The following is a 27,464-nucleotide window of genomic DNA, read 5'->3' as shown; positions in this document are numbered from 1 at the left end:
AAGTTTTAAGGGGTATGATTGATATATTTTTTAGTATTTTATATTTAAAACGGCTTAAGGGTATTTAAGTTATTTTACAAGGCCATGTAGAAGAGAAAAAGTTTAATTCTGAAGGATGAATAGAAGTTAACACCAGGGAAAGATTTTAATACTTTTTAAACTTAAAGGACTTATTCCTAGTAACATGAAACCTCAAGGGGGGCTGATGTTAATATTCCCTTTTCAATATTTTGCAATTTTGGTTTTCACATTGAAAAGTACAGATTTAGTTCAATTTTTCAATTTCTTATAGATTTCGTTCAATCTCTAATTTGGAATAAACGAATGGCTAATGGCTTGCCCACATAGATGGGGTTTAGGGATGAAGTTTTTATTTTTGGATTGAGGGATGGGGTCACGTAACATGTAAATGAATGGAGCTATTACTCATCTATTTCTCAAATTGGAAATTGGATTAATCTACAATAAATTGAAAAATTGAAAGCCTAAATCAATATTTATAAAAATTGTGGATTTAAATTGCAAAATTTTGAAAATCAATATAATTAGTCCCAAGATATGCATCATAAAACCTTCTTACATATATGCCTAAGCAACAACCAATAGCCCACAACAATAAAAGCTACGTCTTGGTGCTAAAATAATAATAATAACGATAATTAATAGTTATTAATGCAAAAATTAACAATCAAAGTTGTTCATCCTTATTCACCATTAATGAACATGTAATGGTCGCAAAATAAAAAAATTAGTTAGAAAGTCTTTGGAGGCATTGGTGTGGCAACACCGCAAGACCTTCCAAACGGTCTATTAAAAGAGACCTTAGACTTTACGTCAGAAACAAAAAATAAAATAAAAAAACATATATTATTATTTCTTCTTACCTTGTATGACGGATTAAGCTTCTTTTACAAGCTTAAATTATGGCTCAAATAGGAAATAAAATGGCAAATATATATTAAAACGAAAATAGCTATTTATGGGGATAAAAACAAAGAAAACAATCAATTATTTCTGTTTATATGTTTGGTAAGAATATTGAATTGGATTCAAATAGCTTTTTATAAATATTTTTGAAAAAAATAAATATGGTCAAAATTAATATTAAAAGTAAACTTTTATATTTATTAATTTTTTTATTATATAATGAACTATTTAAATTTAATTTTTTTAAATAAATATGCCAAAGATATATTAAAACTTATCTAGTTTATAATATGGAAACAACAATTTTAAGCCTTTTAATTTGAGAATGCACCAAATATAGAAAAGATAATATTTTGGAATTTCACATTACCAAAAATAAATTTTTCTTTTTAAATTAAATTACGCCAATGTCATATCCAATGTTAACTTGGAAATAATTTACTAGTCATTGATTTGAGTAGATTTTTTTATATGATTTTAAAATTAAAAATAAATTTATAACGTATGGATACCCAAAATTGAATGAATAAGAGATTATTTTTAAGGGAAAAAAATCAAAAAATAACCATTATTACATATTATTTTGATTATATTTGGTGACTGTTTTTAATTTCCTAAAACGTAATTAATCAATTAACCATTAAATTTTGGGAGGCCATATCATAAGAGAAAATATAGCACTAATCAAGGGAGATGGAGAGGATGTTTGTCCTTTATAAAGTCTCAAAGAAGAAGAAGAGAGAAAAGCATAACAACCTCTAATCCTTCATAATTTCCGTGTGTTATATGTCCCTCTCATTGGTACCATTTTGTTTGTGTGTGATCATCTGCTATTCATTCTGTTTACAGAAAATGTATAGACTCTGTTTACAGAAAATGTACAGACGAAAGAAAACACAAGAGAGATCATACAAGTGTGAAAAGAAATACCCATCATTCCCTTCGAGTATTCTCGAGCAAATAGAGCTCCAATCGACGAGGCTGACAAAGCTCTCCACCAACTCCACCACATGAATGTTTGTCAACGTCGTCGATTGAGCGCTCTATTTGCTCGAGAATGGGTTTTTCTTTTCACACTTGTATGATGTCTCTTGTGTTTTCTCTCGTCTATACATTTTCTGTAAACAGAATGAATAGCGGATGATCACACACAAATAAAATGGTAACAATGACAGTGAATCTACCGATTCATTGATAAAGGAGGCGAAATTCATCGCTTCTTCCACCTATGCAGATCAAACAAAATGGGGTAAAGAGGTAAGAGCGTAACATTCTAATTTTTCCTTTATTTTTTGGCAAACCAGGTGGGTTTTCTGTATTATGCAGTTGCAGAAGATTACCTGACAGGGTTCACTTTACAGTGCAAAGGCTGGACTTCTGTGTTTCATGCCACATCAGTGCCCCAATTTTTGGGCACTGCCACAACGAATTTGAATGACCTACTGACTCAAAGCATTAGATGGAGCTCTGGATTGATGGATGTTGGTCTCTCTAAGTTTTTCGCTTTTATATATGGTCCTTCAAAAATGTCTTTTCTCGGGAAAATGTGCTATGGTGAGCTTTCGTTCTTCCCTCTCTATTGCCTGCCTCTTTGGTGCTTTGCTACTGTCCCTCAACTCTGCCTATTTAATGGCACCTCTATATATCCTGAGGTATAACATCTTGAAATGATATAAATGTTTGAATTCGAGTTTTTAATATAATGCGATTTCCCCTAATATGGAATTCTATATGGTGTAACAGGTCTCAAACCCATTTTTTTTTATCATATTTCCTTTCATATTTATGTCATCGAGCATTAAACTTTTGTATGAAATATTCATAACTGGAGGATAATTTCGATCATGGATAAACGAACAAAGAATATGGATGATAAAATCGATTACTTCTCACTTGTATGGATGTTTGGATGCATTCATGAAGAGAATTGGCATGAGAAAAACCAGTTTCTTGGCGACAAACAAAGTCGATGATGATGAACAAGTTATGCTATACACAAAAGGTTTGATTGATTTCCGACTTCAGCAATGGTCTTGCTCCATTGATAACCCTAATGATGTTGAACATGGTTTCCTTTGTTGTGGGAATGGCAAGGCTAATCCTTGTGGGAGATTTGCAGAAATGGTTTCTTCAAGTTTTGATATCATTTTATATCTTAGTAATGAGTTTCCCTATCTTAGTAATGAGCTTCCCTATCATATAAGGAAGGACAAGGGAAGAATTCCTCCATCAATGACCATTTTCTCTGCTTCTGTTACATTGCCCTTGATTTTCTTGCCACTAGGATCTAGATTTTTAATGTATTAAATATCATATTAGTTTGGTACCTATTTCTTTTTGTAAGATGCAAAATAATCTTTTTTTTTTTAATATATATTTTAATATAAAAAATAGAGCTCTGTTTGTTAGCCTTCTAATTCCATGAAACTTGTACTTGGTTTTAGCGATTGTCATGTGTTGAATTATTTGGAACGGATAAGAAAACTGAAAGATATATAACAAATCTTTTCGGAATATTAATTAAGTGCATGCATAAAGGCTACTAACATTCAATGTGTAATCTTTAGGGAACAATTTGTAAAGAATACAACTTAAAATCAAATATTATCAAACTTCTTGTTTCAATTTATTTGGTTCTCACCCTCTCTCGCATTTAGACCTTTTCAATTATTGAATAGAGAAATCTGAATTGATATAGACCAGCAAGTTATATAGATGAACACTCGTTGACAAAAAAATAAAGATATAGATAGAAATTGAAAACTCGAGATGATTTTTTTTTTTTGGGTGCTATTTTGGGTGAACATAAGCATGAAAAGACCATCTACATTTATCACACTGTGCTATACACTTATAGATTAAACTGTATAACATATCAAATTATTGAATAACACAACTTAAAAAAGTTGAGTGAGATGGATGATCTAAGGAGACAGGGCTTAGTTGTACTCCAAGTGTGAAGGCGATATCCATGTACACCATATTGAAAAGCCCCTCCAAATAAATGGTTGAAACCTCACCTCTCTCTTTTTTTTCCATTTATATAGCGTACAAAACAGTTGCAACTCACATGCATCATCTCAAACATTTCACCGCCACCATCAAAGGATCGGATGGCAGCCAGGCAAAAGCCATTAATATAGTTCCCTATGCCCACCCCACCATGACTCGAACGCAGCACGTCTTGGCTTGGGTAGCACCGGCATTAATATAGTTTGTTTTATTTGGTCGACTTTTGTGTATTAAAGGACAGAGTATTAAGTGGGAAGACACATCCTCCTTAAAGTAATAAACAGAGAATAACGTGAGCGAGTTTAACATTACTATTGTGGAAAAAACCGAGAATAGAATGGAGGATTTTCGGGAGGAAAGAATATTGTTAGGGCCAGTGAGTCCAACAGGGGAGTTCTTGAACAACTCAGTGTTATCGGTTTCAATTCTTGCTGTTTTGGAAATTGAGATTCCCATTAGTATTGATATTTCGCAAGCTATGTCTTTGGTTTGTGGTGTTTTGCTTCCCATCAACCCACGTTTCTCTTCAATCATGGTGTGCTTTTCCACTCCCTTTTCTTTTCTTCACTTCTTTCATTTCAATAAGATTATTATACAATTCTCTCTCTTTTTTTTGTTTTGTTTGGCAGATTCATTATTTATTTATTTAGAATTGTATTACTGGTTATATACATATAAAAAAATTATATATATATATATATAAAAATAAAAATTTGAATCATGAGACTTGACCAATTTATTTAGGGGGAAAAAAAAAATAATACTTGCACTTTGATGTACTCTAAAATCACTTGATTTTGTTCTAAGAGCTTTACAATCAATGTTGCCACATTGATATCTCCATTTTCAAAATTGTTACAAATTAGTCCAACTCAGTTAAAATTAACTAAATCCGTCAAATAGATATCGTGTGCAGTGCATGCGACTTACAAATATGATTTTATTTTATTTATTTTTCAGATTTTTCCATTTAAAAATTTCAAAAAAATTCAAGATCCAAAAAAAAAGAAAAAAAATTTATCTGATATTAAAAAAAATTCTTAAAGTCCAAAAAACATTTGGTATTTTGATTGAGCTTTAGGAATTTTTTTTTACTGTCTGTTATTTTTTCTGGGCACTTGAAACTTTTTTAACCACATGGTATTTTTTTAGGTCCTTAGAATTTTTTTTTATTTTTTATTTTTTATTTTTTTATTTTTTTTTTTTACCATATGGCAATCGGGCTCTCAAAAATTTTTTAACCATATGATATTTTTGGAATATATTGTTTTTATGTCTCAATTTTTTTTTTTGAATATTTGGCCTTTTTTTTTAGCACTTAGAATTTTTTTAACCATCTCATTTTTTTTTTTTTTGGGGTGCTCTTGGAATTCTTTGAACATTTAGTATTATTATCGAGCCCTCAAAAAATATTTTGAATATCAAGTATTTTTTATCGTGCTCTTGAAATTTTTTTTGACCATCTGGTATTTTTCTGAGCTTTCAATTTTTTTTTTTTTTACTATCTGATTTGTTTTTGGAATTTTCAATTTTTTTTTTATCATTTGGTATTTTTATCATGCTCTCAAAATTTTTGTACCATCTGATTTTTTTTGGCTCTCATATTTTTTTAGTATTTGATGGTATTCTTTTAGGCACTTAAATCTTTTTTTAACCATCTGATATATTTTTTTTATGATCTTGAAATTTGTTTTGAACATTTGGTATTTTTTATTATGCCTTCAAAATTATTTTTTTTACCACCTAGTGCTTTTTTGAGCTTTTGGAATTTTTTTTAAACATCCGACAAGTATTTTTAAATCAGAAAATCTGAAAAGAAATTAAAAAAATCAGATTTAAATGTCACATGTGCCACATATGACCCTATTTGATTCATAAATCATGTTTTCTTTAAAATGCTAGGTTTAATTCATAAATTTGTAAAGTTATATATATATATATATTGAATATTCTTAATTATAGCGTTGGCCACAAATCTTAATTAGAGATAATTTTAATTCGTTGACGTAATTTCTCCTTCAAAGATCTCACCCATACATTTTTTATTTTTTATTTCTAGTAATCTCACCGATACATTTGAGTTCTTGTATGTAATTTTTTTCATTTTTTGACAAAATACTTTAATCTTTAATACGATCTTGTTTAATATTACAAATATCGTTAACACGAGATCATCCAATCAAAACACTAAATGAATTATACTTAAATAGTATATTAAATAAGGAAAACATGCATATATTTCCATAAGGTTTGGTTCGTCTTTTAGTTTAGATTTTTTTTGGGGCAAAATGCATTTTAGTACCTTCTACTTTTACGCTTTTTTAGTTTTGGGTCTGTAAAATTTTTTTTTTACAGAAAATACCCTTTATTTTTTAAAAACTTACATATTAATCCACATCTGTTAACTTTTAACAGAAATCATTCAAAAAGATCACATGCCACTCATGTGACCTTCAAAATTGATTTTTTAAATTAATTTTTAAAAAATTAGTTAAAAAAACCCAAAACCTAAACGACACCATTTTAATCCAAAAAAAATTCTATCTCAACCATCCTTCTTCTTCATCTTCTTACATGCCTCACTTCTATAGCCAATGCAAGCTCAAACCAAATCTAATCCTGTGACAAAGGGAGTTCCTATCTTTGAGTAAATCATCCCAGGTCCTCTTCCCTTGTAGAAGTGAGTAAATCAAATCCTTTTTCTTCTTCTTCTTCTTCTGTTGCGGCAAAAACCCTAAAAGCCAGAGCATAAGACTGTAAAACCTCTAGATATTCTCATTCCCTTTTCTTCTTATCAATGAACTAATCATGGTACGGTTGATTGATTTCAATACTCTCAATATTTTTCAATATCTATCCACACCAATGATAAGAATGCATATAAGCTCACACCAGATAAGCTGCTGCCATTCACATAGCTCACACCAGATCTGTCATTCACACCAAATAAGCTGTCTCTCACACCGCTCACACTAGATCTATCGTTCACACCATTAGCACAAAATCTGCCACCAGGAAAGGAAGGATATATACAAGGACTCCAATCATCACACAAGGAAAGAAGTAATGTTGAAGAACTAAAATAAGAAAAGATTGTGTCTGGAAGGAAACAATCTCGAAGGACCTGCTGGTTTGACATTGGGAGTTTTTAAAGACATTTTTTTTTTTTTGGGCTTTGGTTGTTCCGAAATTTTCAATTTTTAAACAATTTTTTACTTAAAAATTTTATTAAAAAAGATAAAATTATTAAAAATTATTTTATTTGTCACGTGTAACTCACATGACTAGTTTTTACCAGAAACTTTTTTGTTTTAATGATTTGGATAGTATGAGGTATTATCTGTAAAAACAATTTTTACAGACAGAGAACTAAAAAAGCATAAAAGTAGAGGGTACTAAACTGCAATTTGCCCTTTTTTTTTTTTCTTCTTCTTACTATTATTATTTTATGGTCATTTCAAAGAATTATTTGAAGATCATTTAAATTTCCCTAATTTTCCCTTCGGACTTTCACTAGAATCATATGATAAATATCTTGATGAATATTTATCAAAGATAGCTACCAAAAAATTTCCACAGGTCTATGGGAAATTCATATAGTAAAATACACAACTAGCAAAGCAGCGGGTAATATCATATTCAAGTTTCACCATGCACTTGGCGATGGCTACTCTTTAATGGGCGCTCTTCTTTCTTGTCTACAAAGAGCTGAAAATCTTTCTCTTCCTCTAACATTTCCTACACGCCAAAGCTCCAAACTTAAAAGAAACAGCAGCATAATTCATCGTCTGTCTCAAATTTTCTCATCAATATTATATACCATACTAGATTTCGGTTGGAGTCTTATAAAGAGCAACTTTTTAAAAGATGATCAATCACCAATAAGGTCTGGGAATTATGTTGGAGTTGAATTTCTGCCAACAATATTAACTACCATGACGTTCTCTCTCGATCAAGTGAAATTAATCAAGAATAAGCTTGCAGTCGTAAGATTATAACTAACTCTATATAATATATACAATAAGGCTCTTATCTATGATCTTGAATTAAATTTAATGTTTATGAATAACATAACACTAATAGGTGCTTCTAAGTGCTAATAAAGGAGCCTATAAGGGTTTATAAACCATTTCTAGACTTTACGTTAATGTAGAATTTGGATAGGAGAATTTATATATATATATATATATATAATTTTGTCAATTTTTTCCCTTAATTAGTATTATGCTTTTTTTAGCAAATAGAACTATTTGAATGCATGCTTGCATGGTTGTTTAAAACTTTGTAAATTATCTTATTTAAATCATTAATTTATTTTGTTAATTAATATTGTATTCATAACTAATTTAATTAATTTCTATTTTAACATGGCAGACTATAAATGACGTGATTTGTGGAATAATAATCTTTGGCACTCAACTATATATGCCGGAGATTAATGAAGAATCAACAAACTCGAATTGCATAGCAATTGTGTTGCTGAATACAAGGATGCTTATGGATTATGCTTCTGTTAATGAGATGATGAAACCTGATTCCAAGATGCCATGAAGAAATCGATTTGCTTTTTTGAATATACCAATTCCCAAATTTACAGATGATCAATTTTCAGATCCATTGGATATTGTTCGGTATACCCAAAAAGTAATCGGGAGAAAGAGAAAATCTTTATCTGTTTACCTCAATGGCAGGCTATTGGAGATGGTGAAGAAATTTAAAGGCTATGAGGTGGGTAATTTTTCTCATTAATTAATTTTAAACTACATATCTAATTTAATTCTAACCCATTAATTACCATTAGAGGGTACTTATAATAGTAAGTTATAGTGAATAACTATGTTAATTTGATATCGTATTCATTATAAGTATCCCCTAATATATTCATATTTCTCTTTTATAAAAACATAAAAGAACGTATGTAGTGTAGCCCCAATTTGATTGGACTATACTTAAAATAATCTAGCTTGGCTATTCAATCAAAAGATCCATATTTTATTAGTTTAGCGTCAACAACATTTAAAAACATGAAATGATCATGAAATTTTTTTTGAAATTTTAATATTTTCAAAGGATGGATAGGAAATTTTAGCACCAACTAAAAAGAGGTTAAATTTTCAAAATTTTCACAGAAATTAATAATATTTCCACAAAATTTCTATTGAAATTTCTATATAATATCCACGTCAATTTTTTTTTTCACAATTTTGCCACAAAATTAAAAATTTTATGAAAGTTTCTGAAGTTTTCATGAAATTGCTGTGAAAATTTTTCAAAAAAATTAATAAATATTATTTACGTTTAATTATCTAATTATCCATTATATTTTTTACTATAATAAATTTGATATTTCTATAAATATTATAAAGTAGATAAAAATTATAATATGGGCAAAAATACAAATATATATGTGAAATAAATGATAAATATTATATTATAATAATAAAGTATATAAATATTATAAAAATGTGCATGAAATATATTCACTGCAAATATAGTTAAATGAATTGATAAAATGCTTATAGTATGTTATTAAGCAGTAACTCATTAGTATTGTCTCAAACTCAACTATAAGAGAATAATAATTTTACATACAGTTAATTGATATCATATAATGATTATACAGCCACATTACTACAAGAACTATATAATTGGCATATTTACAATTGTATGCATAATTACGAAGGAAATATAACTTTTAATAATTACTTCTCATATAAAGAAGAGACCAATAATTTTCATCTATCTAGAAATTCTATGTGATATTGAAATGACATTCTATGATATATAATATAATTATAATAATTATTTTATATATTTTAATTAATAAATAGTTTTACCAAATATGTATTTTTTTATATTTTTTGTTAATAATAATATATTTATGATCATTAATGCTTATAATACATGATTAACTAAAATAAATACAAAATTCATCCAATATTTTTTACAATTTTTATAGCTAGTTTGACATTTAATTAATTAAATAAGTTAATCCAAAATTTTCAATAAAAACCTTTAGTTTTCAAAATAAATTTTCATTAATTTCAATCAATTTTATAATTTTTATCTATATTAAATAATTTTCAATATTTTTATAAATATTTTCATATTTTATACTTTTAATATTTGGGTGTATATCGATTTTTTGAATGTTGTGTTAACCCATAATTTTTTTGATTGCACTAACCACAACAAAAGTAATGGGAAAATAAAATAATCTTTCTTTATCTAAATTTAAATAAATATGAAAATTATTTTATTCCAGGCAGCGACAGAGTTCATATACAGCACAGTAACAAATGCAAGCATGGTTATCTCAAATATGATTGGTCCGGTGGAACAGATGGCTTTGGTTAATCATCCTGTTAAGGGCTTATATTATTCCCTGGTTGGGACACCCGAGGTGTATAAATTCAATCATGATTTCTTTATTTATTTATTTTTATTTCATGTTTGTGTACACGTGTTTCGAAAACTTAAAATACGTACTTTGCATATGTTTAAGTGTAAATTTTTCAATAAAATGGTTTTATATTATCTGTTAAATGGCCAATCGGAGTTGGGAATTTTTTTTTTTAATCATTAATAGTATGTATATCATATTTGTGTGTGCTTTTTCTTTTTTGGGTAAATTTTTTTTATGTGTGTGTTGCTTTTATATTAATTTTTTATTAGTTAGATACGGTTTTATTTTATATTACTATGGGATTTTGTAGGACCTGGATATAAGCATTGTGAGTTACATGGCGAGGCTGAGCATTACCATTGGAACTAAAGAAGGGCATATAGACGTGCAGAAGTTCAAGTCATGCATGGAAAAAGCTTTTGACACCATCTTCAAAGCAGCACAAAACTCTTAATAATACTAGGATTTTATTTTATTTTTTTTAATGAATAATAGGACCAGCCTTTGAATGATAAAAGGTAAGGCATAAATTAGTTTCCTTAATATATATTGGATTGCTTCATGATAGACGCTTCACGCCCCATTATATTTGCTAAGACCAATAATTTCGATACATTATTGTTATTATTATTATTATTATTATTTTACATTCTAGGTGGAGTGTGAAACTTCCTTTATAAAATAAATGTGCAACTCTATGTATGGATATATATATATATATATGTGTGTATGTACCCATCAATATTATTATTGTTGTTGTTGATATTATTGTTATTATTATTATTGGGTGTATTGTTCCATTTATATATGGGGAAATTTTACCACGGGAATGTAAGGTTAAGTCAAGGTTTAAAAAATTAAACAAAAATTATAGAAATTTTGTTTTTCTGATAGATAGATAGGAAACTTAGATCTCGAATGAAAATTGATAAAATTTTATAATATCTATGAAATTTTTTATAGTTCTCCATAATTTATATAGAAGTTTTTGTTAAAATATCTACATTAATCCTTTTACAAATTGGTTAAAAAATTCGTAATTTTTGTATAAATTTTGAAGTGGAAATTTAAAAAAATCTATTAAATTAATTTTTTTAATTTTTTATTAAAAACTTTATAAACATTATGGATATTTAGTAAAACTTTTTACTCAATTAAATTTATTGATAGCTTTTTCTTACCTTTTAATTGCTTTACAAAAATCAAGCAAATAAAATATAAAATTCACATTTAACAAACAATATCCAAAAATTTATCAAACAAGTCTACTTTTCCCATTCGTAGGAAAAAATTAGTGTTACAAGTCACAAATCTACCTACTTATTATTATTATTTTTACAATAATAATTTTAATATTTGTATAAATATTATAAAGTAGATAAAAATTAGAGAATAAATAAAAATTGTGCATACAGTCAATCGATATCTAATAATGATTATCATAAAATATAGTCATATTTAATACAACATCCATATGATTGACATATTAACAATTGCCTACAAAATTATTAAAGAAATTTTTTTCCATAATTACTTCACATATATCATATTTTAAAATGAAAATAAAAAAGACACTAATAATTTTTAACCATTAAAAGGTCTATGTTGTATTGAGACGACATTTATGAAATATAATGTAAATGTAATAATTATTTTACATATCTTAATTAATAAATAATTTTATTAAATATGTGTCTTTTTGCATTTTTTATTAGCAATTATATATTTATAATTATTAATGCTTATTAGAAATTAATTGATTTTAGAAAAATATAAGATCCATTCAATATTTTTGTAATTTTTATAGTTAATTTAATAATTAATTGATTGACTAGACTGATTATAAAGTTTGAACAAAAAAATTTATTTTTAAAAATAAATTTTCATCAATTTCTATCATTTTTATGAGCTTTTATCGATATTTAATAATTTTTAATATTTTTGTGGATATTTTCATATTTTGAATCGTCAATTTTTCCATCGACAATTTTTTAAACTTTGAATCAAATGAACGATGTCTTTTATAATTTTTTATTTATTTTAGAAGATCGGATATAAAATCTTTACAATTTGAATCTATAAAGTAATCAATTAAGTTGTCATATACATATAAATTTTATTGGTAAAGGTCATAGTCAGTAACTATTCTACATTTGCTACAAAATTGAAAATTAAGAGTTTTAATTGGAAAATTTAAATTATAAAGCCTCCATTGCAAAAAACAAAAAAAAAAAAAAAGTGAAAACAAGATGGTTGAGGTAATAAATGCATTTAAACCTTTAATTTTATTTTTGCTATATATATGAGACTAACATTCTTTTAGGGGGGAATTGATTAACGTATTAACAGGTCTCTCTGCATGAGAGGTTTTCTCTTTCTGCATGGGAGTTTTTCTCATGGCTTCGGGTGCATGAGGTTTCATCTCCTTTGTCTTTTGTGTGGAGTTTTTATTCATTGTTTCTGTTTCTCTTCTCTTTTTTCCTCTTTTTCTTTGTATTTATGTTTTTTCTTTGTTTTCTTGGCTGCTGATGGATGAAGTTACTACAAGTTTCCAGAAACATTTCCAATTAACATTAGAGGAGAGTGACACTTTGGTTATTGACCATGATCTTCATTTTGGATGTGGATCAGTTATAGAAACATCTTCTGGCTCGAGTCTTTATGGAGTCGCATTTTAACAAACGTGCTTTCATTGACATGATGATCTTTATGGGGTATCTCTTGCTTTGTTCATTTTAAGAAACTAAATGACAATACTTTTCTCTGACATTTTGTCAGTGTTTGAGATAGAGACCGTGTTACTACTTGGGCGCCATGGCATTTTGAATGCACGTTAGTATTAACTTATGAAGTCACAGGTTCTATCATCCCACGTTCTGTGTCAATTCATATAGCCCTCTTTTGGATTCAAATCCATAACATTCCTTTGCATTTTATGACAAAATCCATTAGGGAGACAATTGGTGCTCTATTGGGTGACTGCATAATGGTTGATTATGATGAAGATGGCTTTTGTATGGGAAAATTCATGTGTGTTCATGTGAGGTTGGATATACGATGGCCTTTATGTCATAGCATGAAATTGGCTTTGACTAATCATGAACATATGTGGGTGGAGTTTTAGTATGAAAAACCACCCAAATTTTGTTTTCACTGTGGCATTCTAGGCAACACACAGAAAACTTGTATGCTTGATGATGTTGGTCAAGGGGATCAATATGGTGCATGGCTACGAGAAAGCCATTCTATTAATTTACTTGTGGGAAGGAAAAATCTTCCAAGTATGACCATCTAGCAAAGCATGATTGTGAACCTACATCAAATATGGTGTCCTAGTCAATACCTGTCAAAGACCATCTAGCAAAGCAGTTATTGACCATGGAAGTTACGACTTTGGAGATGGTTCAAAACAGTTATTTTGAAAATAACTAGGAACTGGCATTTACAGTATGATCTGATGACGTGGATAATTTAAATGACATGGCGTCCTTGGATGCACACATGTTGTTTTTTAATGTTCACATGGATGTGGAGGCACATCTAGATAGAGGAGACACTTCTACATCATCTATACTAGTACCTTGCATGGCTGTTTATCCAACACGTAAGACCAGGTCTAGCAACATTTCTTTGATGAGGTCAGCAGGGAAAAAGGCTAATTATGATGTTAAGAAACACAACTACTCTATTTTTCTATAGTCAAAGAATACAAAATGAAGATGCTGTCCTTCTCTACGAGCAGAAGATGGGGAATCTTCTAAAGTGGTGGGGACTGCTATTCAGCCCCATCACGAAGTATGAAAATTTTAAGTTGGAATGTCCGAGGTTTGGAGAACCTTCGGACATGCAAAGCATTTATCCAAATGCTCAAAACTACTACCCTAGATATTGTTTTCTTGATGGAAACAAAACTTCACTCTCGAAAAACGAATACAGATCCAATGTAATATGGTTAGTTGTTTTGGGGTGAATTGGGTAGGGCTCGGTGGTGGTTTAGCTCTTCTTTGGCAATAGAGCATTAATGCTAAGGTTACTTCCTTTTCTCCTGGTCACATAGATTTAACGATTTCCCACCCTGTAAGGGGTTCTTTTCACCTGACTGGTTTCTATGGCAGCCTGGATTCAGCTTTATGAAATTTCTTATGGCAATTGCTGAAGAAATTGAAATTTGTTTCTACACTTGCATGGTTTGTAATTGGTGATTTTAATGAAATCCTATACCAAAATGACAAGATGGGTGGTCGACAACATTTGGTTAGTAATGTTGATTGTTTTAAATATGTCATTGATGGCTGCTTTTTACATCCTATCCCTTATAAAGGTTTGAAATATACTTAGTCTAATCAGAGGAGTGGTGATGCATATGTTCAAGAACATATTGACAGAGGTTTTGTAACCATTGAAGGACATTTCTTGTTTCCTCATGCTTTGGTCAAACATTTTCCTAACTCTATTTCTGATCACCAAGCCAATTGTTTAGATTTGGATGGTTCTCCTCAGCAGTGTTTATGGAAAGGTAAAAGATTTCATTTTGAATTGGCTTGGATAGGGGATGTTGAGTGTCATGATATTGTTGAGGGAGAATGGAATGCGATGGTTTCTTGAGGTGCAAATATAGTTACCGTTTTGGATATTTCCAAACGGTGTGCTAACAAACTGAAATGCTGGAACAAGTTCCACTTTAATCATATTAAATATTGCCTCTAGCAATGTAACCAATCCTTATCCATGTTTCACACTAAACCTCCCACTCCAGCCGATATTGAGCATCTTCACTGCTTGGAACAAGAAATCAACTGTCTTTTGGCAAAGGAGGAATCACAATGGCAACAACATTCAAGAATTTCCTGGTTGCGAGAGGGTGATCGAAATACTCGATATTTCCACTCTCATGCTACTCAATGGCATTGTCGAAATGTTATTACAGGTATAACAGATTATCATGGTTGCTGGGTTACTAGTCCACGGGGAATATCAAATGTATTTTTTGACTTTTTCCAGTCTTTGTTTTCTTCAGAAAGAACAAGTTTGTTCCAGAACTCAGTTTCAGTATTCAACAACGTGTTACAACTTTTGTGAATTCAAAATTATGTCAGCCTTTTACTCCTGAGGAGATTAGGACAAGTTTATTCCAAATGCACCATAAGGCTCCTGCGATTGATGGTCTTCTGGCCTGTCTTTCAGCATTTTTGGCCTTCCATTGGAGACAAAATAAACGATGCTTGCTTATGCTGTTAAACAAAGTGGTGGATATGGGTAATATTAACCATACATTGATAGCTCTAGTTCCTAATGTTAGTCATCCATCATATGTGTCCTAGTTTTGGTCAATCATTTATGTAATATAGTCTACAAAATCATCTCCAAGAGTATTGTGAACAGGCTCAAAGTTTTCCTCCCTATACTTATCTTAGAGGAGTAGGATGCATTTGTGCCTGAAATGTAACAACCTAGTCCACCCGCAAGTGATATTGTTCGCTTTAGGCTTTGCCCGTCCTGTTTTAAAAGGCCTCTCAAAGGAAAGGTATCCACACTCCTTTATAAAGCATGCTTTGTTCCCCATTCCAACTGATGTGTGATCTCACAATCCACCTCTCTTGGGGCCCAGCATCGTTGCAGGCACATCGATCTGGGTACTGGCTCTGATACCAACTGTAACAGCTCAGTCCACCTGCATGTGATATTGTTGGATTTGGCCCTCACCCGCATAGATTTAAAAGGCATCACAAGGAAAATTTCTATTCCTTCTTTGCTCTTATTAAAAAAAAAACAAAAAAAGAATTTTGTTCGGTCAAGGAGGAGGAGAAACTGTTTGAAAAATATTTATCACTTTTTGATAGCCTTTTGCTGGAAAATTAAGGATATGTACTTAGGATTAAAAACATCCTTGGAAAAACATTTTGGAGAAGACAAGAAAAGGAGCAACAAAACTTGTTACTGGAAAAAAATAAACCCATTTGATTTTAATCTTTCCCTCTTTTCGTTGATGGGTTTGTTTTCAAGGACAAACTGAGAGGAATGGAGTTTTAGAAAGACGGAGAGGAAAACGAGAAAAACGAAGCAGCTTCTGACATGGGAAAAAAAAAATTTTCAAACCATCTGAGCCTATATGAACCGCTGATATAATCAAGCGGATCACAATATATTCAACTTTTTTAACATGTTTTTAATTTTCGTAAATTTAACAATCCGGACGTCTGGAAACTAGAACCTGCCAAACTTGCTCTAACTGGTCCATTCACCTTCTTTTTCTCTAAAGCGTGTTTCACATTTTCCTGTCCCTTCTCATTTTTTGACTTCTAAGATAGAGTTAATTTCAAATTAAATGTCTCTAAGATAGAGTTAATTTGATAAGAAAGATGTTAATATTAGCTGAAACAATAGTAATACTGAGATTATCAAATTTGTATTGAATTTTGAATATCAAATAATCCAACATTATTTTGTTAAATTCGCTGAATTTATATATTTATATTATATTAATTAGTTCACATGGATTGAAAATTTTAAAAATATATAAATTTTTTGAATTATTTCATTCATTAAATTAACCTATTAAATTAATTTTTTGAAATGGAACTTTCAACTTTAACAAATAACATTTAAGCATTCAGATAAAGTGATAATTTTTGCATAATTTAATGAGATATTGGTATGGATGGGTAAATGCAACCATAAGTGTATGTCCAATTATTTAATCAAAGAGATATTGATCTAGATCGGAAAATGAACTCATACCGGTAATATCCAATTAAATTAGCATGAAAGTATATAAACTTTATTTTTTGTGTCCATATTAGTTTATCACACCCATGGTAATTTGAGTATTTAATTCAGGATATATATCCTCATGTGGTTAGGATTACTGATATTCAATAATTATGTACGTATATTTAACTCGTAAAATAAAAGAGTATACATGGTTTCATTTTCCCCATAATTGGAACGATATAAATGAACAAGAATGCTTTCTATTTTGGTCCATTCAACTGGAAAACTCTGGTAATTAAATCAATTAGATGGATGACAAATTATTAATTCAAACTTGTTTGAATTTAATAGCATAATTTCACGTTGAGAATAGTAAGTAAACAATGATACACAACAAATAAATTGATGTAAATGGGGGAGTCGTGTGATTTAGAATGGGAACCTGCGTGTGAAAAATGAGAATTTAATGGCCTGGACTAACTAGTTTGGCAGCTCAAATTATGAGATTCTTACCCTTGTCTTCTTTCCATAAAAAAACTTCAATCTTTTGAATTTTATTAGGTCTCCATTAATCTCACTACTAGCACTTGACGAATGCATTATATGTATGCATTATTGTTGTCTTGAGATTTGAGGTTGCATTTGACGTTCGATGTATGGCGTTTATATTTAAAATTTGGTTGTATGGTTGTAGATGAATATGACCGAATTCGGAGCTACTGTTATTGTTGTAAATAACAAGGTTTTGTAAATTATGTTGGAGCAATCCTAATTTTATAGGTGTAAGGAGTTGTGCCTATGAAGAATTCTGCAAAAAAATTCCAAGGAGGGGTGTGAATGGTACTTTCCATATCTAATCATAGGAGTCCAACGTTCATTTCTAGCTTTCAAAATTTTTTATTGCATTATTCCAACGATAATGCATTTTCAAATTTTAAGGGGTGTGATTGACATATTTTTTAGTATTTTATATGATATATTTTTTAGTATTTTATATGATATATATTTTTAGTATTTTATATTTAAAACAGCTTAAGGGTAGACAATTCATCCTTATCAATGTCTGAGTCAATACTTTGAAGTCTCATGTTCTTTGTCAACTTCAAAACTTTACAATATTTCCATAAATATGATGAGTTTAAACTTGTGTGAACAATGTCTTGCCTACTTCCTTTTGGGATAACTAGCAAAATTTGTCTGAAATCTCCTCCAAACACGATAGTTTTACCTCTAAAAGGTTGTTCAAACTTAGTGGATTGCTAAATCTTAAAATATCTCTCATAATCCTGTCCAACGCTTCAAAACAATATCTATTCATCATAGGTGCTTCATCCCAAATGATAAGTTCAGTTTTAACAATCAACTCAGCAAATGGACTACCTTGTTTAACGTTGCAAGTTGAATCTTCATTTGGAGCAAGAGGTCTAGCAAACCTCGAATGTGCTGTCCTACCTCCTGGCAGAAGAAAAGACGCTATACCATTCGATGCTACAGTCAACACAATTTTTCCTTTCGATCTCAATGCTGCTAATAGAGTTTTCTAGATAAAAGTTTTCCCAGTACCTCCATATCCATACACAAAGAATATACCGGGTTTGACACCTTCAACAGCACCCATAATTGTTTCATAAACACTTTTTTGTTCAGCTGTGAGATTTGATACAAACTTCTTATGGTCTTCAGCCAAAGCAATTCTATCATAACGCAGCTTATCCTGTATAAGCCTATTTTGGCAGCAAGAAACATCAATGGTACCAGGGAAATGCATCATTGGAAAGTCATGAAGACTTTTTCCACTGTTCCGTAAGATCTTCTCAATCTCTAGAAGAGTGTAATTTTTTATCTCTTTGTCAGTCAGATGCAAATCTATCAAGTAGAATAAATAAACAATCAAATTATACTAATCATTATTATTATGCAAATAAAAACGTTAAAGAATATATAAAACCTTGATGATGGAGCATGCTGCGTTGTTTGTAGAGTATATTATCTGATAGATACCACCAACTTTGTTCCCAAATAAATTCAGGCCTTGTTAATAAATCTAATAGCAACAAAGTTGCAAATAGATTTCTCAAATAATATATAGATCCCCAATGGATTGCTTCAACTATACCATCAACATATTCTTTATGATCATCTAACAAACGAGGTGCATAGCAAGCATCTCTCAAAGAATTATATTGAATGCCATTTATATTCATTATTTCTTCAAAATTTCTTGGTCCCCGAACTATGCTAAGAAGTGTTCTCAAATAGTACATGTCACCGCATCCTGGAGGCACAAAAAACATTCGTCCAATTGCAAATCCACACTTGCTTGGATGCCACTCCCTTTCTGAACTTTTCCATACAAATTTAGTAGGAAACTCTGCATAAGTCACCTCCCTCGCTTCAACATATTTTTTATTTGCATCCATCCAAGCTGAAAACATCAATTTGCTCACAGTATTTCGATTCATGATAGAATCAATCGAATCAGTATCTAGAAATACTATGTTTCGCTCATTGGGAAGATGGAAATTCAATCGCTCAACTGGAGGATCTCTATAATGAATATCAAAACCAAAAATTCTCCAAACTGCCTCGCATGGTGAAATATACCTGCAATCATAGTACATATTTATTTCATCCATGTGACCATGCACATTACTATCATTACCGCTTCCATAAAAAGTTTTGGTGACCTAATCATGTCCTTTATTGACATATTTAAAAAGATACTTAATAGATCTTGACTGATTACACCACTCAACATTCATATGAGCACCATACTTCAAAAGTAAGTAACAGTTGTGCAGAATGACATATCTATTATCCGAGCCAATTCCATTCTTTTCAATTGTTCTTCTATTGTCTCTCCTTCTATAAATTGAATACCCATCTTCATCAACTGTAGTGCAATCAAAATACCTTTTGGGGAAATATTTTGCACATCTTCCATCCAACATACATGGAGAATTTTTTCTTGAGCTGCCCCATGGTCCATGCATCATCAAATTTTTAATTGCAGCATAGTATTCTGGATCATTTGCTTCATTGAGAATTTCGGCTGAAATATCTTATCAATATCTTCACCTATTGGACATTTGTCTTCTTAATATAAAAAAAGCAGTATATGTGCATGTGGCAATCCATGTTTTTGGTACTCAACGGTGTATATTATTGCAGCAACATATTTTAATATCAAAATTATGATAGCAAACATATATCATCAATTATATATATATATATATATTGTTGTAAGATTATATTTATATTAGTTAATAATATTATTTAAAGGATGCAATTTATAAAAACATTCATCAAATAAATGTGAAAAATTACCTACTTTGACTTTTCCAAATATCTTGTTTTGTCTGAGATCTTTTACCAACTGATCTAGCTTGACTTTGAATATCCTACAAAGTATATCTGGCCGATCTTCAGGTTTTAAACCTCTACTTTCTACAAAATGAACAACCTCTGGCCATTTTGGATTACATGTAAATGTGATAAAAAGTTCAGGGTATCCAGCCCATTTACAAATTGCCATTGCATCTTGGTGATTTTGAATCATGTATCGTACCCCACCTGTAAAAGAAGAAGGCAATATAACACATTTTCCTTATGAAGAAGCATCTGTTTCTCCTCTTAAAATTGCTTCTGCCAAACCTCTATACATCTTGAACTTTAATTCTTTTTTATGGGTATGTATATATGATAGACAAACCATCGTATATGCATCAATTAAAAATTGCTGGAACAATCTTTTTGAGAATAAAATATTCTGGGACTCATTATCTCTTTCTTGCAATCTATAGGCAAAGAATTCTCTCATGCTTAACCTTTTCCCTGTAGCGGACGATTTTGTGTCTGACTACTTTAGTGGAACATCCTCTCGATATCCATCCTCGCCATATGGAAAAAGCAAAACGTATTGAAGTCCAGATATGAAGCGTTAATTCGTTGATCCGTTTCAACTCTCCAGTTTGAGTTTCAACTATAATGTCTCTATCAACCAGAGATGTTTCAAAGTCGCCAACTTCCAAAGCTGCAACTTCTGATACAGTTGGTAAATTGTACATCCTTCCATTTCCTTCTCTCCTTCCAATGAGTCTGAGCTTTAAATTTGAGGAGTCATGTTGTTGAATTGTATCCTTTACCATTCTAAATGACTTAACTAAAACATTATGCTCATCAAGCATCATCTTCAAGTCATGAACAATCTCAGTGTGCAGTTTTTTGATGTCAAAATTTTGGCTGATACATATATAAAAATAACAATCATTGTTAGCATAAGTAGTTATACATATTAGTATGCAAAATAAAAATTTCGGAAAACATTGATTACCTGACAACTTGTATTCTATTTGACACTTCATTTTCAATGTCATAAATATACAATTGAGCAAACTTTGGCAGTGAACCTTCTGGCGGCAATAAACTTCCAATCTTATGGTAATTTTGACCATGTAACCTAAATACAAGAGGCCCTCTTCCACGATTTGCACTTGAATTGATCTTTCCTCCCATGGGTGTAAAAGAAAACATGTTGTTGTATGACCGAATATTTTCAAGAAAATGCTTGCTTTTGTCGTCTGCACCATAAAGTAGGTACTTAAGAATTTGAAGAGGGTCTTGCATCATTGGAAGCTCCACTTTCCCTTGCATACAACACAAGGAGAATTTTGGTTTTGATGAAGTGTAATCCTTTCTAACCCTTTCATCATGCCAAAATAATGCACCACAAAATTCACATTTATTGCAAGGATCTCCGATATCCTAATAGTCTACATTAAATTCATAAAGGGTGAATACTATTAAAATTCACATATAAGCAATACAAGCAATTTTGAAATAAAAACAATAAAATCCTAAAAATATACCCATAGTTGAGAAGTCACCACATTCCACTTCATCCCCTACAAAAAGGTAAAACAATTAGTAAATAATCAAATTATAATAGTACATTTGCTTATGACAATTGGAATTCTGTATAACAATAACTATACCATCATAATCACAATCACCACTCCTTGCAACATCAGAATTTATAGGATTTTCATTCCCTACAACATAGCAAACTAATGAGACTAAATAAATAATCATATAGTTTTAAATTAAAAAAATTAAAATAATTAACTAATGTACTTTAAAAGGTTAGAATACACCAATAATATTCGATTGAATATTATGTACTGGCAAATCTATTTCCATGATCACTTCTGAAACAATAATTATGGATTTAACTAAAAAAGTAAATTAATAGTATTAATTTAAATAACTGAATTTTTTTTTTCATAAAGCATACCATTATTTAAGTTGCATGTGCTTTCTGAAAAACCTTTAGAAACATGTTTATCTGAAGAAGTATTTGACATTGCATTAAAACCTTCAACGATAGATCCATTATTTATTATGTGCTTCCCAGAAGATAGTGCATTCAATGGTGTAGATGCTTTGTTGCATTTATCATATCCAAAACTCCCTTGAGAGAAGTTGGTATTATTGACAAATCTGCAATGCCTTCCTTCTTTTTGCAAAACTACCACAAAATTGATATTTTCTGTTAGTAAATCTTTACCTTTTGAAACTGCTAAAATGTAAATTAAATAAATAAATAAATAATCATACCATATGTGACATCACTCAAAGGTGATGCACATCACACTTCCAACGAGCCCTTTAAGCTTCCTCAAGGCCCAATTACTCGAAGTAGAGCCAAAAGATTCAAGGAGGCCTTATTTGCATTCATGAAGGATCTTGATGTGTTTAAAGAGGAGGACATTACCAAACCCACTTTTGAGAATTCCAAGTTTGAGAACAACTATTTGACAGCCCAAGATCAAGTGTTTTTGGTTTGGAAAGTAAGCCAAAATTAAAGGGGGACGTTTTGGGCTTAGAGAATTATAAAATGGGATTGAGGAAATTGCAAAATGGTAATTTTGGACGTGTTATAACTATATAAGGTAATTCTAGCCGGTTCAAAATAAGTCAAAATAATCTTTAATGCTTTTTCTAGGGTTTCTAAAGAGTCTTAGACTCTATTTAAGGATTTTATTTTTCCATTTGTAAAGAGATTGGTTTTTTTTGAATGAAATTTTCTCTCATTGAGAATTGGTTTTTCACCATTATTCTTGGACCTCCAGGTTACTCACTTGGGAATGTCTTTATACTTATGGTTCTTATCTTCCATAGATAAAGGGTTATAAGTCAATACCATAGGTTCCTACCTCTAAATAGGTAGTGGGTCTTGGTTGGATATATTTTATTTTATTTTAATTTTTTTTTTCTTTTTTTCCTTCTGTTTTTAAGTTCCTTGCAATTGTTCTTCATCCTATCTCCATATCCAATCACCATCTGATTATTCACTTTCATTTCATTGACTCAAAATCATCATCTCACTACCACACACGAATCCCTGAGCATATCATTTTGGTATCAGAGCATCGGTTACAAGGTATGTGAGAATTCTCTTTGTTTTATTTATTTCCTGATTATAACATATTGAAACGCTAGCTTGCATTGTTTTGTTTTCTGGTGTTTTTCTTTTGTTCCTTGTTTCTTCTTTCCTTGTCATTTGCTGTTCATTTTTTTCTTCTATTCCTATTTTGTGTTTCCCTCCATTTTCCTTTTTGTTGTCCATTTTTGTTGTGTTTCTTTTGCTTGGCATACCCTAGAAAATCCACAATCTTTTTCATTGAGTTTCGTTAGAATCTTTGAATTATTTCTACCACTTGCTATTGTTTGGAAGGTTTGATATATATATATATATAGCCATATCATCTTAGCAAAGGTTGTTTAAGAAAAACAAAAAAAACAAAAAAAAAAAGCATACTTCAAAAAAAAAAAATTTGAAAAAAAAAAGTTGCGAAAAATCTGATACATATATATATATATATAAATATTCAGATTAAAAAAACAAAAAAGCATATCCTTTTTGGCACTTGAAAGTAGATCCAACCCTTCAAAATCATTCCTTTTGATTGATCTGGTTGTTTGATTTGTTTAAAAGGCCATTAGTACAAAAGGATTATCTATATCAGTTGCTACAAATCTTCCCAATATCCTCTGTTCATTTGATCTTAATTCATTGATTGTTATTTTACCTTTTGTTGCTCACTATTTCCATTGTCATTTTCTCTTCCTGTCTTTCTTAGAATCTTGTTCCTTTCATTCTTTGTTATTTTGTTCATCATCTCATAAAAGTGCTGCATTTCTTGTTTCACCCTTGTTCAAATAAGTATATTGTGCTTGACAGTGGTACTTGTTGAGTCCAATAGAACTTGGTGAATCACCTAGTGCATATTTTCTTTCTTTATTGCGTGTGTGTGTGTGAAACATGAGAGTGAGAGAAGACACGTGAGGGAGTGTAATGAGGGCATTTCTTTCTCCATGTCATCCGATGAGCTTAGAGCAAAATATGAAGAAATCAATGCCAACAGCAATATGGAAAGGAAGTTTGAAGAACCAATGAGGCGTATGACTTTGATGGAAGAAGAAATGAATACTCAAAGGAATTTTCCTAGACCACGAGAGGAAACACCACAGGTTACTAATGAAGGAAGGAGAAACAATAGAAGAGCTCTAATGCCTAGAGAAGAAGATATTGAAGAAATTAGTGAGGATGAATATGAGGAAGAGTTTAAGTTTGAGGATCCTAGAATGGATACAAGGAGAGGAGTAAGGAGAGGGAATTTACCAAGGAGGAATCATAAAGGTCGAGATAAAGAGGATGGTAATTTGAACAGTATCAAAATGAGCATACCATCATTCCAAGGAAGGAATGATCTGGATGAGTACCTCAATTGGGAAAAGAAGATAGATCTAATCTTTGATTACCACAACTACTCCGAGGAGAAGAAGGTAAAGCTTGCTGTGATTAAGTTTAGTGACTATGCAATCATATGGTGGGATCAACTTGTCATGAGCTGAAGAAGGAATGGTGAGAGGCCCATAAGAACATGGGGAGAACTCAAAGCTGTGATGAGGAAAAGATTCATTCCAAACTATTATTATCGAGAGTTATACCGAAAACTTCAAGGTTTAACTCAAGGTAATATGAATGTGGAAGAATACTCAAAGGAAATGGAGGTTGCTATGATTAGAGCTAATGTTATGGAGGACCGAGAAGCTACAATTTCTAGGTTTATTGAAGGGCTTAATAAGAATATAGCAAATGTGGTGGAGCTACAACCATATGTGGAATTGGAGGATGTGATTAACTTGGCAAACAAGGTGGAGAAACAACTCAAGAAAAGGAATTCTTCTTTCAAAAACAACTCCATTAGCACCTTTGGAAAGGGAGGAAATACTTGGAAAGGTGGGAATTCAAATTGGTAGAAGAATGACAAACTATATAGCAGTAAATTCAACAACTCAAAAGGAGAAGTTTCTAAGGAAAGGAACAAAGGGAAAGCTAAAGAAGAAGAACCAAAAAGTCATAAGGACATCTAATGTTTCAAATGCTTAGGAAAAGGACATATTGCCTCTCAATGTCCTAATTGCAAAACCATGGTGATGAGGAATGGAGGAATAGAGTCTGAAAGCGAAAATGAAGAAGTGAAGATGAAGAATCAGAGTTGGAAGAATGTGAATGTGAATATGCAGGAGAAGGAAAATCCTTGGTGGTGAGGAGAGCTCTAAATGCAGAAGCCAAGGAAGAAGAAAAGGACCAAAGAGAGAACATTTTCCATACAAGATGTCAAGTCCAAGGAAGGGTTTACAATATGATAATCGATGGAGGGAGCTGTACAACTGTGGCAAGTGAAGAATTGGTGAAGAAGTTAAAGCTAAGGACAACCAAGCATCCTCGCCCATACAAGCTGCAATGGTTGAATGATTATGGGAAAATCAAAGTTACTAAGCAAGTTAAAGTCTTATTCACCATTGGAAGATAGCAAGATGAAGTGGAGTGTGATGTGGTTCTAATACAAGCTGGTCACATTCGTTTAGGAAGGCCTTAGCAGTACGATAGGAAGGTTATCCATGATGGATTCACCAACAAATACACCTTCAACAAGGATGGAAGAAAAACAACTCTTGCTCCCGTGACTCCACATCAAATCTTGGAAGTACAAATGAAAGATAAAAGAGGGAAAAGTGAGAAAAATGAAGAAAAAGAAAAGGGCGAGAAAAAGAGTGAAAAGAGTGAAGATGCAAAAGAAAAGAAAGTGAGGAAGAAAAAGGGAAAGAAATTGAGAGAAAAAGGAATGACTACCAAGAAAAAGAGAGTAGTGAAAAAGAGAGAAAACAAAAGAGTTTTTATGCAAAAATGAGTGACTTGAAGAGTGCATTTATAACTCAAAAATCCATTTTTCTTATGTTGTAAAACGATGAGAACCTTGATACTAATAATATCTTACCTAGTGCAATGGTATCTCTTTTGCATGAATATGAAGATATATTTCCCGAGGATGTTCCAAGTGGATTACCACCACTAAAAGGGATTGAGCACTAAATAGATTTCATACCAGGAGTTACAATACCAAATCATCCAGCTTTATAACCAATCCGGAAGAAGCAAAGGAGCTGCAAAAACAAGTTGAAGAACTTTTGGCAAAAAGGTATATTCGAGAGAGTATAAGCCCATGTGCTGTACCAGTGCCTTTAGTGCCCAAGAAAGATGGAACTTGGAGAATGTACGTGGATTGCAGAGCCATCAACAAAATTATGGTAAAATATCATTATCCTATCCCTAAATTAGATGACATGCTTGATGAGCTGCATGGTTCCCAAATTTTCTCCAAAATAGACCTTAGGAGTGGTTACCACCAAATTAGAATGAGGGAGGGGGATGAGGGAAAACAGCTTTCAAAACCAAGCAAGGTTTATATGAGTGGTTGGTCAAGCCATTTGGCTTGACAAACGCACTTAGTACATTCATGAGATTAATGAATCATGTCCTGCATGCATTTATAGGAAAGTTTGTAGTTGTGTATTTTGATGACATTCTCATATATAGTAAGAGTTTGGAAGAGCATATAGAGCATATTGGGAATGTGCTAGATGTTCTTAGAAGTGAAAGATTGTATGCCAATTTAAAGAAATGTTGTTTTTGCATGAATGAAGTTATTTTACTAGGTTTTGTTGTTAGTTCTAATGGTGTGAAAGTTGATGAGTCAAAGGTCCAATCCATTAAAGAGTGGCCAACACCTAAAAGTGCAAGTGAGGTTAGGAGCTTTCATGGGTTAGCTAGCTTTTATAGGAGGTTTGTTAAGGACTTTAGCACCATTGTTGCACATTTGAATGAGCTTATTAAGAAAAATGTAATTTTCTAATGGGGAGAAGAACAACAGAGAGATTTTAATACTTTTAAAAATAAGCTAACAAATGCACCTGTTCTTGCTTTACCTAATTTTGCTAAAACTTTTGTAATCGAATGTGATGCTTGTGATCTTGGCATAGGAGGTGTTTTGATACAGGA

At 31.1% G+C, this 27,464-nt stretch overlaps 1 protein-coding gene and 2 pseudogenes across 2 annotated transcripts; 2 read left to right on the top strand and 1 right to left on the bottom strand.

Annotated features, from left to right (window-relative positions):
• Positions 1–1,738: 1,738 nt before the first annotated feature.
• On the top strand, positions 1,739–3,280 carry LOC125422182 (cellulose synthase-like protein G2). Of its 2 annotated transcripts, none has more exons than XM_060816647.1 (3): positions 1,739–2,176; positions 2,232–2,579; positions 2,671–3,280. In XM_060816647.1, the coding sequence occupies exons 1-3, from the start codon at positions 2,156–2,158 to the stop codon at positions 2,761–2,763; spliced, it is 462 nt and encodes a 153-aa protein (XP_060672630.1). In that variant the 5' UTR covers positions 1,739–2,155; the 3' UTR covers positions 2,764–3,280. The 2 variants fall into 2 exon arrangements, 1 of the variants encoding a protein (XP_060672630.1); XR_009638764.1 differs by having other exon boundaries at positions 1,750–2,184; positions 2,671–3,273.
• Positions 3,281–4,230: 950 nt separating this feature from the next.
• Positions 4,231–11,012, top strand: LOC107417292 (wax ester synthase/diacylglycerol acyltransferase 4-like; annotated as a pseudogene).
• A 7,066-nt stretch (positions 11,013–18,078) lies between these two features.
• LOC107417293 (uncharacterized) lies at positions 18,079–22,419 on the bottom strand (annotated as a pseudogene).
• Between the last annotated feature and the right edge of the window lie 5,045 nt (positions 22,420–27,464).

Source organism: Ziziphus jujuba, chromosome 4 (genome assembly GCF_031755915.1).
Source record: "Ziziphus jujuba cultivar Dongzao chromosome 4, ASM3175591v1".
NCBI lineage: Eukaryota > Viridiplantae > Streptophyta > Magnoliopsida > Rosales > Rhamnaceae > Ziziphus > Ziziphus jujuba.
The sequence above is the reverse complement of the archived record's forward strand: the minus strand, read 5'-3'. Positions and strand labels throughout refer to the sequence as shown.

Coding starts and splice junctions, on each gene's coding strand:
- LOC125422182 (XM_060816647.1), top strand. CDS start 2,156: ATGCAGATCAAACAAAATGGG. Junction 2,177..2,231: donor TGCAGATCAAACAAAATGGG/GTAAAGAGGTAA, acceptor TTGGCAAACCAG/GTGGGTTTTCTGTATTATGC. Junction 2,580..2,670: donor GCACCTCTATATATCCTGAG/GTATAACATCTT, acceptor ATGGTGTAACAG/GTCTCAAACCCATTTTTTTT.